Genomic DNA, 18630 nt, shown 5'->3' on the forward strand with positions numbered 1-18630 from the left:
TTTCTAGTTTGTTGTTGTGATGGGTTTCCTGGTATTCATTTTGATATCAGTGAGCCTTGATGATGTCACAGATGCCCATTGATGACGTCATAGTTATGATGACATCACAGTAACTATGACGTCATCACACAAGACAGAAACATCCTTGTATCACTGTACTGTTTTGTTTTTCACATGCACATGATCTTAAAGCATCATATTTTACCCAAAAAGAAATTTTATTCCTGAAAACTACAAAGTTAGTTTAGTTTTTGGGGAAATCACTTTTTGAAAAAAAAAATGTTCTTCTAAAAAACACCTTTTCAAAATGTAGTTTAAAAATATATATATATATGTAGGTGTGTTGTGCAGGATGAATCCGCTATCCATGTTTATCCGAGACATGCCCTTTATTTTTAGGGTCAAGCCATTTCTACTGTACTCTGCCACCTATAAGTTACACTTCATGTCTTAAGCATTGAGCTATTGCCTTTTTATAAGTTACTCATCTTATCTTTAAAATAGAGGTATTCCCCTTACTATTAAGCTAGTTCCCATGTGAATGTGTTAACTATAGAGTAGTTATCCTTACTATAAAGTTACTTCCCTTGTGTTAACCAAAGGGTTATTTCCTTTATTTTTATGTTATTCACCTAACATGATTCTTGATTCTCTTTACCTTTAAGATATTTCCCTTGTGTCAACCTTGGAGTTACTCCCCTTACCTAATGGTTATTTCCCTTTAAGTTACTTCTCTTACTTCTCCCCCTTACTTTGGACTTCCTTACCTTACTCTCCAATGTCATGTGTCAACATTGGAGTTACTCCCCTTACCTAATGGTTACTTCCCTTTAAGTTACTTCTCTTACTTATCCCCCTTACTTTGGACTTCCTTACCTTACTCTCCAGTGTCATGTGTCAACACCTTAGAGTTATCCCCCTTACTTTGGACTTCCTTACCTTACTTTCCATTGTCATGTGTCAACACCTTGGAGTTATTCCCTTTACTTTGGACTTCCTTACCTTACTCTCCAGTGTCATGTGTCAACACCTTGGAGTTATTCCCCTTACTTTAGACTTCTTTACCTTACTCTCCAATGTCATGACATCCGACGTACAGTTACTCATGAGTTCCAACATCGCTGGTATACCGGAGCCATGTTCCTTAGATTGGACAAAAAACTTTTTTGTTAACCTCAGATGGAACTTTCCTATATACAGTTGATCAATTTTTCCTCTACTGAATTAACTGGTCTTAATTAATGTAGTGACAAAACTGAAGATGGATTTTTATCTTATCTTTTACAAAATGATAATGTACTACCATCACACATATCACTTTAAACATGAAACACATCCAAAGATAATCATAGCCTTATACAGTAGAACATGAACCTGTTATTGTTTGATGATACAGGTTTGTGAGTGTAAATTCATATAAACAATTATCATTTTTTCTTGTTATAGACATCTTATAAAGATAACGAAAACAGGAATTAGAAATATTTATGTAATTGTCACATTACGGACATATTCTTTGTATTTTCCTTCTCCTTTTTATGAATATATGATGACGAAACTTCAATCTCACCTTATGCTTGTCTGACATCTGCTGCATCCCAGGACAAACATTTGGAATGTCCAGTAATTCGTCAAAGATGGCCATTTTTTTCATAAAACTTTCTAATTCTCTGTAAACAGATTTAATACTGAATTTCGTCTCACAAGTTGACTTACTGATCAGCTTTCAGTTCGCTCTCATAGTCAATAATAATCCTACCAGGAAACAATCACAATGGTATGTGTGTATAACGTGTTACTTTCTTTAATTTGTGTGCTTTTTGTTTGTTTGCTGTTTTTGCCTACAGCACAATTAATGCAGTGTTAAATACCACCTGTTTAATTTCTATCTGTTTCATTGGTTAAATGGTGAAATTTTAGGTCAGTATCAATGTGTGATACAGTGAGAGTTTAAAACTGAAGCATTATTTAATTGAAAGCGTTTATAGTCCTGGTAAATTTCTGGATTCACTTTAATAGTCCATTTGAAGAGAAAAACACTGCAGGTTAATGTATTTTGTCAAACAAACCATCAACAAAACTACTAGATGTGTGATATAAACAATTTATTATAACTTCTTATTGTATCACTCTTCATGTATATGAATTGTCATAACCACATGCTTGCTATTTTAAGGTGATATTGCAATCTGATTAAAATCATCTGTTACATGGCTCCGCCGGAACATCTGAATGTGCCGCAGTCAGGGTCACGTTCAAGTGACCTTTAGATGAACCAATCAGAGGCACGCTGGCAAAAGTTTGCCAGCAAATCGGAATATCATGGTTGATAGATAAATAGCGAGGGGTATCGAACAGATAAGTTTTCCAAAACAAATATGGCAGCGGGAACTGACGTTTCTATGACGCCAACGAAAACGTACGCATTGGGTATTAATTGTGTAGGCAACACCGCCACACAGCCTTTATTCTCTAATAAAGCTTCGAATATCTTTTTCTGTTCGGGTTTCAGACGATCAATCTCAAATAACTTCAGAACTTTCGCATCATTCTCATCAATGTCCGCCATATTTGTTACAACTCCGAGCGTCCTTTTGAAAGAGGGTCTCTGATTGGTCAAAATTAAATGAGTATTTATAAATATAAAGGTCACTTGAACGTGACCCTGACCGCGGCACACTCAGATGTTCAGGCATAGTACGAAGTTAATGAAGCCATGTAACTTATGATTTTAATCAGATTGGTGACATTGCAGTTATGAAGTTTAGCATCATGGCTCATTTTTAGGCTTGTCATATTCTGCGGACAGGATACTTTCTCAATAACATGAACGCGAAAATATCATCACCACAGAAATATACGGCTGTACAGTATTACTTATTTTAGAAAACCGTCACTTCACTGAGATTGTATGATAATTATGACTTTGAGGAATATATCTAATTATCTGTGAATTAGCTTGTGTTCTTAACACTGTCAAATGTCATACCTCTTCAGACCTCGTGCAGCGCCCTCTATAATGCTCTGGTATTCAGGCAGGGTTGTCTCCCCTGACTGGCTAGCAGTGACATCAGTGTCCAGACCCTTGTCTATGTACTTCTTCAGCACATCTGTAAATTCTGTATCACAGCTGCAGATACAAAAAAAGTCTTGATGAATCTTTTGCTCACTTATGTAAGTTACACCTGTCTGAAAAGAAATCAACAACATTTAAACATAATTTAAAACAATTTCTAGCCCACTAGAAATACGAACAAAATTAATTAATTACTCTTGCCCAGATCAATGTGGGAAGAAAGCAGTGTACCCAAGGAAAACCTAAACAGTCAGACAAGTGATGATGACACCATACCTTTACACATCTGACTGGGTTATCAAACCAAGCAGTCATCTCGGTTAGAGGTAAGAGCATTATTCACTGCACCACCCAACCATCCTTAACTCCATAAGTATATACTGCCTTTGAATCTTATCTTTAACCTCTCTCACATATAAATACTTTTCTCAGATATCAGACTAATAACTATTTACCAATAAAAAATCAAGATATTTAGTATTTGTAAAGTAAACAACCTAGATGGTGTAAGGTACAAGTACATGGTACACCTATTAGATGGTGTATGGTACAAGTACATGGTACACCTATTATAGATGGTGTACTGTACAAGTACATGGTTCACCTATTATAGATGGTGTACTGTACAAGTACATGGTACACCTATTATATGGTGTACGGTACAAGTACATGGTACACCTATTAGGTGGGGTACAGAACAAGAACATGGTACACCTATTAGGTGGGGTACAGAACAAGTACATGGTACACCTATTAGGTGGGGTACAGAACAAGTACATGGTACACCTATTATATGGTGTACGGTACAAGTACATGGTACAACTATTAGATGGGGTACAGAACAAGAACATGGTACACCAATTAGGTGGGGTACAGAACAAGTACATGGTACACCTATTAGATGGTGTATGGTACAAGTACATGGTACACCTATAAGATGGTGCACAGTACAAGTACATGGTACACCTTTTAGGTGGGGTACAGTACAAGTACATGGTACACTTATTAGATGGTGTATGGTACAAGTACATGGTACACCTATTAGGTGGGGTATGGTACTTGTACATGGTACATCTATTAGATGGAATACAGTACAAGTACATGGTACACATATTAAATGGTGTACAGTACAAGTACATGTAACACATATTAGATGGTGTATGGTACAAGTACATGGTTCACCTATTAGATGGTGTACGGTACAAGTACATGGTACACCTTTAAGGTGGGGTACGGTACAAGTACATGGTACACCTATTAGATGGTATACGGTACAAGTACATGGTAGACCTATAAGATAGTGGACAGTACAAGTAGATGGTACGCCTTTTAGGTGGGGTACAGAACAGGAACATGGTACACCTATAAGGTGGGGGACAGATCAAGAACATGGTACACCTATAAGGTGGGGTACAGATCAAGAACATGGTACACCTATTAGATGGTATACGGTACAAGTACATGATACACCTATTATATGGTGTATGGTACAAGTACAAGGTACACATAATAGATGGTGCACAGTACAAGTACACGGTACACCTATTAGATGATGCACAGTACAAGTGCACAGTACACCTATTATAGATGGGGTACAATACATGTACATGGTACACCTATTAGATGGTGTATGGTTCATGTACATGGTACACCTATTAGATGGTGTACGGTACAAGTACATGATACACCTATTAGATGGTGTATGGTACAAGTACATGGTACACCTATTAGGTGGGGTACAGAACAAGTACATGGTACACCTATTAGGTGGTGTATGATACAAGTACATGGTACACCTATTAGATGGTTTTAGGTGGGGTACGGTACAAGTACATGGTACACTTATTAGATGGTGTATGGTACAAGTACATGGAACACCTATTAGAAGGTGTACGGTACAATACATGGTATACCTATTAGATGGAGTACAGTACAAGTTCATGATACACATATTAAATGGTGTACAGTACAAGTACATGGTACACCTTTTAGATGGTGTACGGTACAAGTACATGGTAAACCTATAAGATGGTGCACAGTACAAGTACAAGGTACACATAATAGATGGTGCACAGTACAAGTACACGGTACACCTATTAGATGATGCACAGTACAAGTGCACAGTACACCTATTATAGATGGGGTACAATACATGTACATGGTACACCTATTAGATGGTGTACGGTACAAGTACATGGTACACCTATTAGGCTGGGTACAGAACAAGTACATACGACACCTATTAGATGGTGTATGGTACAAGTACATGGTATACATAATAGATGGTGCACAGTACAAGTACACAGTGCACCTATGAGATGGTGTACGGTACAAGTACATGGTACACCTATTAGGTGGGGAACAGAACAAGTACATGGTACACCTATTAGATTGTGTACAGTACAAGTACATGGTACACCTATTAGATGGTGTACGGTACAAGTACATGGTACACCTATTAGATGGTGTATGGTACAAGTACATGGTATACATAATAGATGGTGCACAGTATAAGTACACGGTACACCTATGAGATGGTGTACGGTACAAGTACACGGTACACCTATTAGGTGGGGTACAGAACAAGTACGTGGTACACCTATTAGATGGTGTACAGTACAAGTTCATGTTACACCTATTATAGATGGGGTACAATACATGTACATGGTACACCCATTAGGTGGTGTATGGTACAAGTACATGGTACACCTATTAGGTTGGGTACAGAACAAGTACATGGTACACCTATTAGATATTAGGTGGGGTACAGAACAAGTACATGGTACACCTATTAGATATTAGGTGGGGTACAGAACAAGTACATGGTACACCTATTAGATGGTGCATGGTACAAGTACATGCTATACATAATAGATGGTGCACAGTACAAGTACACGGTACACCTATTAGATGATGCACGGTACAAGTACACGGTACACCTATTATAGATGGGGTACTATACATGTACATGGTATACCTATTAGATGGTGTATGGTTCATGTACATGGTACACCTATTAGATGGTGTACAGTACAAGTACATGTTACACCTATTATAGATGGGGTACAATACATGTACATGGTACACCTATTAGGTGGTGTATGGTACAAGTACATGGTACACCTATTAGATGGTGTACGGTACAAGTACATGGTACACCTATTAGGTGGGGTACGGTACAAGTACATGTTACACCTATTAGATGGTGTTTGGTATAAGTACATGGTACACCTATTAGATTGTGTATGGTACAAGTTCATGATACACCTATTATATGGTGTATAGTACATGTACATGGTACACCTATTAGATGGTCTTTTGTACAAGTTCATGGTACACCTATTAGATGGTGTACGGTACAAGTACATGGTACACCTATTAGGTGGGGTACGGTACAAGTGTACCTACTCTGTGAGGTTGAGACGGGAGAAGTTTTTGAGGAGCTCCATCTGTAGGCGTTGTGTAGGCCCGTTAACCGTCACACTACTGCTGTCTCCAGCCAAAGAGATGTTTACGTAAGACGGCAACTTCACTTGGTGTTGTTGCTGCTGCATAAGACCTATGTCCTCAAAGTCATCCTCATCTACAGTGTCAACAAAAGCGTTTTCAAAAAATATCATAAATCATTATAATTATGGAGCAATAAAACCTTCCCCTACTTTGAGGGTGTGACAGTGAAATCTCCAACCAGAAGGGTGATTAATATGGTTGTTTAACCCTCGTCTCTGCTGATGAGTGTTAAGCAACCAATTAATCACCCCCAAGGTGTTGATGATTATAATTCTCCTATCATTCCAATACTAGGTTTGAAAACAATTAGTTTTACAATCTACTATTTATCCAGATTTGAAAATGACCTATCCATTGAGAGCTAATTTTGATGTTTTACTTGAAATCGTGTCAGAGAGCTCCCAAATCATAAAAGTATATATTTTTTTCCTGCAATGCTGACAGAGAAAACATACTGTAGGGAGTGACAGAGAAATCATACCCTAGGGAGTGACAGAGAAATCATACCCTAGGGAGTAACAGAGAAATCATACCCTAGGGAGTGACAGAGAAATCATACTCACTAAGCGACAGAGAAATCATACCCTGGGGAGCGACAGAGAAATCATACCCTAGGGAGTAACAGAGAAATCATACCCTAGGGAGTGACAGAGAAATCATACCCTAGGGAGTGACAGAGAAATCATACCCTAGGGAGTAACAGAGAAATCATACCCTAGGGAGTGACAGAGAAATCATACCCTAGGGAGTGACAGAGAAATCATACCCTAGGGAGTAACAGAGAAATCATACCCTAGGGAGTAACAGAGAAATCATACCCTAGGGAGTGACAGAGAAATCATACCCTAGGGAGTAATAGAGAAAACATACCCTAGGGAGTGACAGAGATAACATACCCTAGGGAGTGACAGAGAAAACATACCCTAGGGAGTGACAGAGAAAACATACCCTAGGGAGTAACAGAGAATCATACTCACCAGGCGACAGAGAAAACATTCCCTAGGGAGTAACAGAGAAAACATACTCACGAGGCGACAGAGAAAACATACCCTAGGGAGTAACAGAGAAAACATACCCTACGGGGTGACAGAGAAAACATACTCTAGGGGGTGACAGAGAAAACATACCCTAGCAAGTGACAGAGAAATCATCTTATAAGATTAAATTACCCACTTTTGTAGATTTGATGATATCCTGTTAACAAATATCATTATCTACATGTCCAAACACATCAAACAAACTATCAGGAATTGTAAGGACATTTTATTCTAATGAGAGCAATTTATATTCAGCGAACTTGAAAATCACTGCAACATCCTGTTGAGGCTTTATTCACAAAAATGTCAACATCAGAATACTATAAAGTCCTTAAAAAGTGTTTATGTCACAGGGAGGGATGAGGGCAGACAGGTTAACTTGTTGTTGACTGTAAATTATGTAAGAACACTAACTTGAGGTTGGGTGGGTTTTACCAGTGACTACGGTAACTGAGGTACTAATTACCTGTGTCTGGGTCCTCGCCTCGCTCTGGAGATACCGGGACTTTCATTGCGTAGATGAGCCCATTCTTGTCCCCCTTTTTGATATAGTCAGCGATGAGCTCATTTAGATTATTGTATTTAGGTTCTACATTGCCACCTTCAGCCTGAAGAGAAAAATACACATTGTAGTGTTAACTTTCAAAACTATTTGATTCTAAGCATGTGACTTTGTATGCGTTTTATATCTGAGGGTGATCATTTTTAATATCACCCTGGTAACAGGACAAACACAATGTGTGTCCAGTTTTAATAATGTGTGATAAATTAAGCTAATCAATCATGGAACCATTAATTAACAACAGAAATGGGTGTCGGCTTTAACAGGTTTACTTACCTGGACAATAACAGGTATACTTACCTGGACAATAACAGGTATATATACTTACCTGGACAATAACAGGTATACTTACCTGGACAATAACAGGTAAACTTACCTGGACAATAACAGGTTAACTTACCTGGACAGAGAGTTTTCCATCAGCTCCAGGTAAAACTCGGTACTGATGCACTCTAGACTGGTATCTGTCATAAAACAAGATCATACCTTATAATTATCTACTGTACTGTATATATCACACCTGTGATTACTTATATTGTAAAGTACACCTATAATTACCTTTACTTTTCATTATATCTGTAATAACCTAGAATGAACCTATTTATTGCAAATACACTACAAACAAAATCAATGATTCTTATATATGATAGACTCATGGTTCTATAAGAGGTCAAATGACATAGTTAACATATTTGACCCCTGTGAACTTTTAAGAATGTAAAGGTCATTTATTTGAACAAAAATGATAGACCTTGACAATTTATTAAGCTATGGTAATGTTAGTTTATAACCACACGTACAGCTGAACTGGTTGGCAGAGTAAGGTGAATCTTTTTATTATAAAAAAAGAACAAACATTTCATTGTCAGAGACATTATGGAGAAATGTCAGAGTTGGGTGAGCTATAATGACTCTGTGCCTTGTAGTTCTGTAGCAGATGATGTTTGAAGGTGTTTACAACACAGCTAAGCAAAAACATAAATGAAAAGTACAGCCACACAATGAATCAAGTGTAAGCAGCATTTTATACCCGATTAAGTGCTATACACCAGCAGTGTCGACAGGGTGCAGCCAATCAACACTGGCAAATGACATTTACTGATCAGCTGTTTTACATTATGTGGTGCTAAAGTGTATGTCCACTCACTCTGCTATGGTCTCCTATATACCATCCCTTACCAATAGTACCCCCTTTTAACTGACAGGAGCTGTCTCCCTCCTCCCCCTCCTCCCTTTCTCTCTCTGATGACTGTTCTTTCGGTGATTTTCTCCCCCTTTTATATTATGATATCTTTATAATTATCTTATCTCAAACTTCTTGTATATTAATCATTCATTGAGTAAAAAGATAAACTTGTAGCCATAATGAGGTTAACATGTGTGCTACTCTAATATCAAAGGTCAGTTTATCTCAGGGCCTTTGTATGGTGTTCTGATAGCCGAGGACTAGGATATAGAATTTCCCATGAGTCACTGACAGTAAAGATAGGGTCCACTCTATAGCAGAGCAGGTGCCTGTCTGAAGCTGACCACATCACAGCACTCTACCACCCTCAGCCCAGCTTCCCTGAAGTTAGTGCTGTTTTCATATTTAAAAAAAAAAATGGTTTTAATGATTATTGGATTTGTTTCGCAATTTTTAATTTCACAAAAGTTTTCTTTTCAGAATTACAAATATTTATGAAATTTTTACAAACACAAATTTTCTTTTAATCATACCATTAAGCAGTGCAGACTTTGCCCCAATCATACAGACTAACAGAGGCCTTACAGGATGTACTATCTAACTGGGAGCTTTGTTATTATCTCAGACTTCTGGTATATACATGTGTCTTAATGCATTTTAATGTATCTCGATTTCATAGATAACTTTGCATGCTACATGTAATATTATCAGGCTTTGTTTGAAGTTATGAGCCATCATAAATGTGTGAACCTCACAAATATACTTGCAGACTTTTCTTTAGTTTATATTTTCATATACATATATAAATATACACATCCTTATGCATGATAACAAACTTGCAATGATGGATGAATTTGGCCCAATAATGAGTATTGATAAAAAGGAAATTTCATTCCTTGATCCCCCATTATTTTTTCCTTTAAATTTTTATTCTTGAGACGGCAAACTATAAACGGTAATGTAACACTTTACGTACCATATATATATATGTACAAAACAAACTACTACATGAGTTTGTATTAGGTAAGCTCTGATATCTCTACCAAAATAGAGGACCACAATGTCGGGTCTGAGCCTATGACCGGTAAAGTACAGGCTCATATTCGGTGATAAGCCCACCCCCTGCTTTTGACCTGTTTCCATGCACAGACCCCCTGGGCTTATCAGCGGTAACATAAGGTAAAATACGGTAAATGATAATCAATTTGGACTACTGAATGAATGGTGATCAATTGAGGAAGCAATAAACTTGTATGTCTGATGTACAGTACAACTGCCAGCAAAGGCCATTACACTGTCCTGTAATATCCCCACCCCCTCCCCCCTACATTGGGTCTAAGATTTTATGTGGCCCCCTGGGCTTGTCCTGTGATAAGAACAACCCCCCCTACATTGAGTCCTGAGACTTGATGTGGCCCCCTGGGCTTGTCCTGTTATAAGAACAATCCCCTTCATTGAGTCCTGAGACTTGATGTGGCCCCCTGGGCCTGTTGTAGGATAACTACAGTATATATACATGGATGATAAATATCTTCACCTTGTCTGTATATACATGTTTATGTGAAACCTTGTAAATAATGCCACAGAAACAGAGTTGTAAGTTAACATTTAATCTTACATCTGTTGAACACAGGTGTGTGGATCTGTGCTATAATAACATTTACATTGCGGCTCAATATATAACCTCTCTTCAACAAATGTTTCCCTGACACAACTAAATACTATTGGGGCAAGGAACTTTAAATTAAGTTTCCCCATTCTCAAGGGAAACAAATTCCAAGCAATAAAACTGGCTGTACTCCCAGGCCAACGATTAGGTATGCTTACAACAGGGTACTGTGTTTTTAAAATCCTGATCAATGTAACAACAAGCAAACACTCTGGCATTTTGTTAAATGTGTCGACAAGAGGCCCAATGGTCCTGTACTGCTCACCTGCTATCTATAGCTACTATAAGCAAAGTTGATACCAAGTAAGCCAACACTACAGGATAAAACTCAACACTCTACACCGTATAAATCTTTGTTTTAAGAGTGTTTTTCTTATAAGATTTTCAAGGTTGGTAAAGGTCACTTATTTTTAAAAACTTAAAAGCCTTTCACCACAGCACACTACAGGTCAAATATAACGATCACACACTTTTTTGTTATTCCAAAGAGGTTGTTTAAAGGGTTTAACACATTGTCCCCTGTGACCTTGGCTATAGTCAATATAATTTCTTTTTGCATGTTCTGTAGCACTCTATGGTAGCAAGCTACTGGCAATACACATATTATATCAAAATGTCAGGACTTTTTTTTTTTTTAAAGTTGTTAGAGCAATTTAACAAATTTCTCTCCCATCACCTTGAATACACAGGTCAAGGTCGTTTCTGTTCAAAAGCTTTGCACCACTTTATGCTAGTAAGGTATTGCCCAAATATCATGACTCTGAAGGTGTTTCATCCTTTAGAAGATGTTAGTCGAGTGTTTTATCAAATTTAACCCCTGTGACCTTAGATATAGACCAAGGGCAATTCTTTTCACAACTTCATAGCCCTCTATGCTTGCAAACTAATAACCAAATTTCATGACTTTAGGCCTTCCAATTCATCAGAAGAAGTTTATATATTCAATGCAGTGCTGCGATGTTGAAGGTCATTTTTTTTCACAAACATTGTTATGTTTGGCTTTATCTAATGCAGTTTCTAGCCAAGTAGCATGACCCTATAGCTAGTCCCTATGGTTCTGAAAAAAGTTGACAAGACAATCGGCCAGCTGAACCAAAAATAACTGTATATCCTTGTGTTAACATACAGCTAAAAAAGTATATGAAAATACAGATACCTTTTAAAATTTTAAAGTAAAGGTTTTTGAAAAAGTCAGAAAAAGTCAAACATTTATTTTCAATTTTATTGATAATTTTTATATCAAATTATCATTACATATTTTTTTCATTCAACAACACGGCATAAGCTCACTTGGCACTTCAGGCCAGGTGCATGACATAAGCTCACTTGGCATGTCAGGCCAGGTGCACGGCATAAGCTCACTTAACACTTGAGGCCAGGCGAGCTCACTTAACACTTTAGGCCAGGTGAGCTAAGATGAAAAATAAGTTTTCTTATGTTCTTTTCCCTAATTTTTAAAAGATCTTTTCGATTTTATCACCTGTACAGGAAGATCAATTTGGTTTTAACTGTACGTTTATATGGTAGAGCTCAGACAGTTTAGAATGTATAACCGACTTCATCAGAAGAAGTTGTCTGTTAAAATTTATATATTCAATGCAGTGCAGCGATAATTAAGGGTTATACATTATAACTAATGGTAAGCTATTACACAGATACAGTGACATATAAAGCTGGCATAAATTCCTGAGCCATCTCTAAAAAAAATCCACTCATCAGGTTAGGACAATTTTCAGTAAACCTAAAGCACAGGATCGATAAGTAATTTTCCAGAAAACGAATAATTGCTAATTTGCGAAATACAAATGATGGATTTACAGTTGCTAAATGCCACGCCTGGCCGACTGTAGGTCATTAATACTCCCTAACCTGTCAACACTACACCTCACAAACGTCATCAAAACCAAGATAGCTTTTGCCGGGTTGCTGGAGAACCAAATATCTTACTAAATGTCTACAGACAGACCCTAGTGAACCTTATAGTGTTGGCTCTGCCAGTCAAAACAAACAGGGCTGCCATGTGTATTATACATATAAGCCCCTCACCTCTGTGAACTATTAGTTCTCCCCAGGGGCTACACCACTGATACGCTTCCCTACAGAGATCAATCAACACCAAACACGAACCGATGGATCCCATTAATTAAAATCTTAAAAACTTAATCAAACATTATCCCAACGAACACAGAACAGCAGTCGGTGAGTCTCAGGTACTTTGTTAGGGGTTTGCCTTCCTATCTTAATGTTTAGTTTTCAAAAGGCTCACTTCCTATATTCTTGTCCAAAGTATTTTTTTTTCAAAGTTTAATAAAAACATTGCAGGGGGTAGTCTGTAAACATTTTATGATTCCAAACTCAGATGATAGGTAGTTAAAACATCATAACTAAATAGGGACCAGCAGGAGCATTAATTAGATTTACTGTAAAAGTACCTATTTTAGCGGGCTTAAATTTTAGCGTATTATCCAATTTTATTAGATTAGGGCATTGATGATTTGGCACATTCACAAATGATATACAAAAACTTGCAATTAGCGCAGTCATAATTAAACACAACATTTAGAGTTAAAAAACAAAAATTGTATGTCAATGTATAAAGTTTCATCATTCATCATAAATGTGACAAACAAGGTTGATATTGATATAGAGGCAACTCTCTTCTTGTGTCCATTTTTTTTAATCAAATAAATCGTAATAAATGACTACACCATTTACCATTTAGGTGGTTGTTTGTCAGTGTGTACTTTCTGTGATAGTGTACAGAACTTGCATGTGTGTAGCATGTACATGTTGTATGTGTATTGCACACAATTTGTACATGCATGTTTGACATTAACAGGGATGTTTATATTGTAAGTCCAGTAGGACTTTAAAGTGCTCACGTTAAGTGCTAGTATATAATTTGGTTCCTTATTACACCACCCCTGCAGGTCGGGATCAAGAAAAAAATACACCTGCTGTTTTCCACTGCATTTATTTTAAGAGGAGACTAATGTAGGAAACCCCTGCAGAATTGGGGACTTGCATTTGTTCCCCCCCCCCCCCCTATTTGGGGACACAAAAGCAACCAAAACAAATCTGCTGCACCCATTGCAATATTTGAAATCTGAACATTTCTCTCGTCTTCTAACTACCTTTATTTCCTAGTCACTTGCTTGGTTTTAATGTTGAACGTTCACCCAGGTAAGGAAGGCAATGGGTTCTGTCCCCAGGCAAGTTCTTTGGTAGTTGCTATTCCCTGCTTAACATTCAGCATTTAGGGTTATGGCAACAACTGGTTCACCCGGCCCGTTGTGAGTATAATGTGACCAGGTGGAAGGCTGTGCTGGGTGCCTTCAGGATGGTATTTCATTGAGATAGCACTATTAAGTCGGCATTAGATCCCTGCTATCACAAGGAGGCAAGTACACCAACATACCTGATGTCCGCCACACATGCATGCTTACACAATAGACATGGAGGCATATTCTTAAATGACCTTAGCTGTTATTCGGACATTACACGAAATGATACCAAACCTTATTACACAAATACAGTAGACACAGTACAATGCGCCCACTATAGGTCCAGTAGGACATGAACATAGAGTAAGTACTCACGTCAAGTGTTAGTATATAATTTGGTTCCTTATTGCACACTTACAGTAGACACAGCACAAATGCCCCCGCTAAGGTCTCGCTGTCACGGACTAGGAAGCTACCATCCTCCTTGGCCCCGAGTAAAAATTCCTCAGCCCTTAGTCTGGTGATGCCCCGGTGGAAGTAGGCCCCAGACATCCTGGTGTGGATCTGTCTTAGCCGAGGGCGGGCCCCCTTTGTCCACCTACAATTCAAAAAACAAAATTACCTGATACACATCTATTAAAATATCAAAGAGACACCTGACAAAGTCTGTATTGATTAAAACATGATTTTTTTGGCATCTGTGACTTGACCGACACCTGAGGTGACCGACACATGACTTGGCTGACTCATCTTTTGCAATTGTCTTATCTTATGACTATATGACCCCAAAATACTAGTTGATTGGTATTTTATCGCAGCTCAACCTCTGGCACAATCCCACCAAACGTTATAGTCCTCCTTGCTGTCAGTAGATCAGGTTTTATTATATCATTAGATATATACAATTCTAGCTCGTAAATAAACCTACCAAATTAACCGATTTAACAGGTTCATCCCATCTACACTTTACATTGTTTATGTTTGACATTTTAATTTCAATAATGAACTGATTATATTGATTATGGAATTTGTAATTGATAATCGGAATCAGAAAGGTAAATCGATTGTTTTTTTTTTATCAAAGTCAATCATCAGCCCATCATTATCTTTTTGACAAGAGGACTTGAGCAAGTCTATGGGAAGTGGGCAGATTGTGTGACACCATGACTCATTGGTAGCGGTCGCTGTGTTTCCAGCTTCCCTATCATACACTGAAGTATTTACATCTTTACATCATTCCTGATGAAAGCAGGAAATTTTTCTTGATATTTAGAAAATTGGATTGTTTCAGTATATGTAATTTGTGATATTTTTTTCACTTATGTGGAGGTATGGTCATTCTATCTACAATTATGCAAAAAAATAATTAAATAATTAATAATCATATTTTTTCTTTTTAAATACATTTAAAAACATATTTTGGTATTACAGAGTGTATATAAAAATATTGTTACAAAATATATAATGAAAAATAATCATGTTCATAAAATTATATTACATGTTCTACTCAAAGATTGGTTCCTGCTGTTTGATAATTACATGGAGGATCTTACCCGTAGTTACATTTCATGAGTGTGGCAGAATGTTCACAAATGTGCTATCATGTTTCGGACATAGCTGTGCACACAAGTACATGCAGGTGTCGTAAAGATAATACTTAGACAAGAAAATATCGTTTGTCAGTCATTACATGTATTTATGCACTTTATCCCGTAAAGTTATGGGAATAACTTTCAGATACCTTAACAACTCAGCCACCATGATCCGTTATAGAACTGGAAGAAAGTCAATAGTCTAAAGTTTGAAACTTACTATTTTAGCCATTTAGAAAATTTTGCAAATGATACAAAAATTTCACTAGACATAAAAAAATCACTTGCAAGAACTTAAAAGAAAGTCTTCATTAAATTATAATAACATGAATAACATCAACAAATAACACAGTGAACGAGTACATGTATCAATGATACTTATAGCCACCAGGGACTTAGGGTTATCTTTTAGACAATATATAGGTGAACACCAATAATGTGAAGGGTATATTTTTAACCAGCATATTCTTAAAATAAGCATGCATTTCACTTGTAAGCTTACAATTGATCAAGCTGGAATTTGAAGCTAATTTAAACACCAGAAGATTACTTAATATATCTTGTACAGTTATATATTATTGTGTCATTTCCCACATAGATAATATGCAGTGTATTAAAGATCAAACCTACCACAAGAACCCATCACAGTGAAAGATCCACACAGAACTCAAACATTTACTGGACCAGGCAGTTCAAATCTCTCAAAGCAACATTAGAGTGTGGGTCACACGTTAGATCGAGTTACGTGTTATATCGAGTTACGCGTACAATTTAATCATATCCTTTCTTCAGTGAAGTTCCGTGTACATTAATTTCCTTGTTTTTCACACTTAGCGTGCGTATTGTACCTAGATCTAGAGCCACTAAACTACAATTCAAATAATTTAAACAGCAAATATAAACCTCTATGTGGTATATGTTCATTTATCTTTGGTGAAGACAGAGAAATCTTAACCCAAGGATAAGATTTTTTTACCCAGCAAAACTTTGCCGAGCACATTCTGGACATTCAAACATCTTATCCAGATATATATATAGAGAGAGATTTGAGTGTTCAGTGTGTCTTCCTCACACAAGGGTGATAGAAGCTATTTTCTGAAAGTCATTTTGACATATATATTAACATTTTGAATTGTCTTTCAATTATCTGAGCATGATGTCATACTGATGTACTGCATGTGTCAGCTGAAGGCTACACAGAATGGTCTAGCACTGCCTGCAGCACTGCCAGCACGGGTACGAGTCTGCTTGGAATCCGTCCTATCAACATGTCAGAGCCTGATGTCGTTTTGTTTACCACATTTCAGTGATAGAACCGATAGAATGTTTGTGACCTGACCTACAATGAATATCCATGAACTCTAGTTTTAAGCAAACAAACGTTAAGTTAGTTATTCAGGATGAATTGCTCTGGTTTATTTAAATCTGACTTATGGTCCAATTCACTCCTAAATGGGATAATTTTATGACAGTTTTACATGCACAGCGAGCAGTCTACTGGGTGTGTCCGAACAAGCGGCTTGTTTTACTTTCAAATTGATTTAAAATATCGCATCTTAAGACATTATTACAAATATACTTACAATGTGAAAGAGAAATAATGAAACAATAATATAAATCAACACAATTTTATATTGCAAATGTTCCCTCATTACATCTCAACAATATTTTCTAGTTATTTTAATTCACATATCATAAATATTCCTATTATTAGCTTCAACATAGATATATTATTGATGATATTAAACAATAAACCCTGTTTTAACACCACAAGGACTATTATTTCTGTTTGGAATTAACAGACAAGCATAATGTAAGGTCAAATAATATATAAATGTATACTTAATCAACAACACCAATATTTATAAACCTTATGCTATAAACCTGTACATATTCTGTCGGCGAAATCTACAGCTGAGACCTTACAATACTGGGTAAATGAGGTCAACTATACAAACCAGATACCACAGCTGCCACCTATATACTACAAATTAGGTCATTAATGAAAAAAAATACTAAATTAGGTCACTACAGCCTTTAAATCAATGTCACTATATCCTACACAAAATTAGGTCACTTAAGGTCATAAACAAAGTCACTACAACCTTCAAATCAAGGTCACTATATATACTGTATATAGCTATATCCTACACCAAATTATGTCACTTAAACTACTTATAGGTCATAAACAAAGTCACTACTTATATCTTCAAAACAAGGTCACAGTGACCCACCAATTGGGGCAATTGTACAAACAAATAAATAATATCCAGCAACCTTGTGTGGGCTATACAATGAGGTCACTGATAACAAATTAGGTCACCAGTACCATATGGCCTTCAAATCAAAATCACTGAAAATCTGTATATGTAATTTATAGGTACATGGGTGGTGGTCATTTAAAATAACATCAAACAAGGTGATGGTTACAGTAACCTACAAATAATACAAAAATCAGATCACAGTAACCTACAAATGTTACAAAAATCAGATCACAGTAACCTACAAATGTTACAAAAATCAGATCACAGTAACCTACAAATGTTACAAAAATCAGATCACAGTAACCTACAAATGTTACAAAAATCAGATCACAGTAACCTACAAATGTTACAAAAATCAGATCACAGTAACCTACAAATGTTACAAAAATCAGATCACAGTAACCTACAAATGTTACAAAAATCAGATCACAGTAACCTACAAATTAGGTCAATGTAAATAAAAATAAGGTCACTGCAACCTTCACACAACATCACAGTGGTGCTGACCTA

At 36.8% G+C, this 18630-nt stretch overlaps 1 protein-coding gene across 5 annotated transcripts in view; it reads right to left on the reverse strand.

Annotated features, from left to right (window-relative positions):
* LOC110463198 (phosphatidylinositol 3,4,5-trisphosphate 5-phosphatase 2-like) overlaps nt 1–18630 on the reverse strand; it is a 68635-nt gene that overhangs the window by 29599 nt on the left and 20406 nt on the right. For 2 of the 5 annotated variants that reach the window (XM_021517593.1, XM_021517591.1), the window contains exons 2-9: nt 14683–14862; nt 8586–8649; nt 8090–8231; nt 7760–7780; nt 6485–6659; nt 2990–3130; nt 1571–1670; nt 1066–1143 (exon numbers count right to left, since the gene is read on the reverse strand). In XM_021517593.1, coding sequence (XP_021373268.1) covers nt 1066–1143; nt 1571–1670; nt 2990–3130; nt 6485–6659; nt 7760–7780; nt 8090–8231; nt 8586–8649; nt 14683–14816 — 855 coding nt within the window. In that variant the 5' untranslated portion in view covers nt 14817–14862. Of the gene's footprint in view, nt 1–1065; nt 1144–1570; nt 1671–2989; nt 3131–6484; nt 6660–7563; nt 7646–7759; nt 7781–8089; nt 8232–8585; nt 8650–14682; nt 14863–16486; nt 16578–18630 lie in introns of those variants that run through there. The other 3 variants (XM_021517594.1, XM_021517592.1, XM_021517596.1) reach the window with 3 other exon arrangements.

This window comes from Mizuhopecten yessoensis, unplaced genomic scaffold, assembly GCF_002113885.1.
Source record: "Mizuhopecten yessoensis strain PY_sf001 unplaced genomic scaffold, ASM211388v2 scaffold10875, whole genome shotgun sequence".
NCBI classification, from domain to species: Eukaryota; Metazoa; Mollusca; class Bivalvia; order Pectinida; family Pectinidae; genus Mizuhopecten; species Mizuhopecten yessoensis.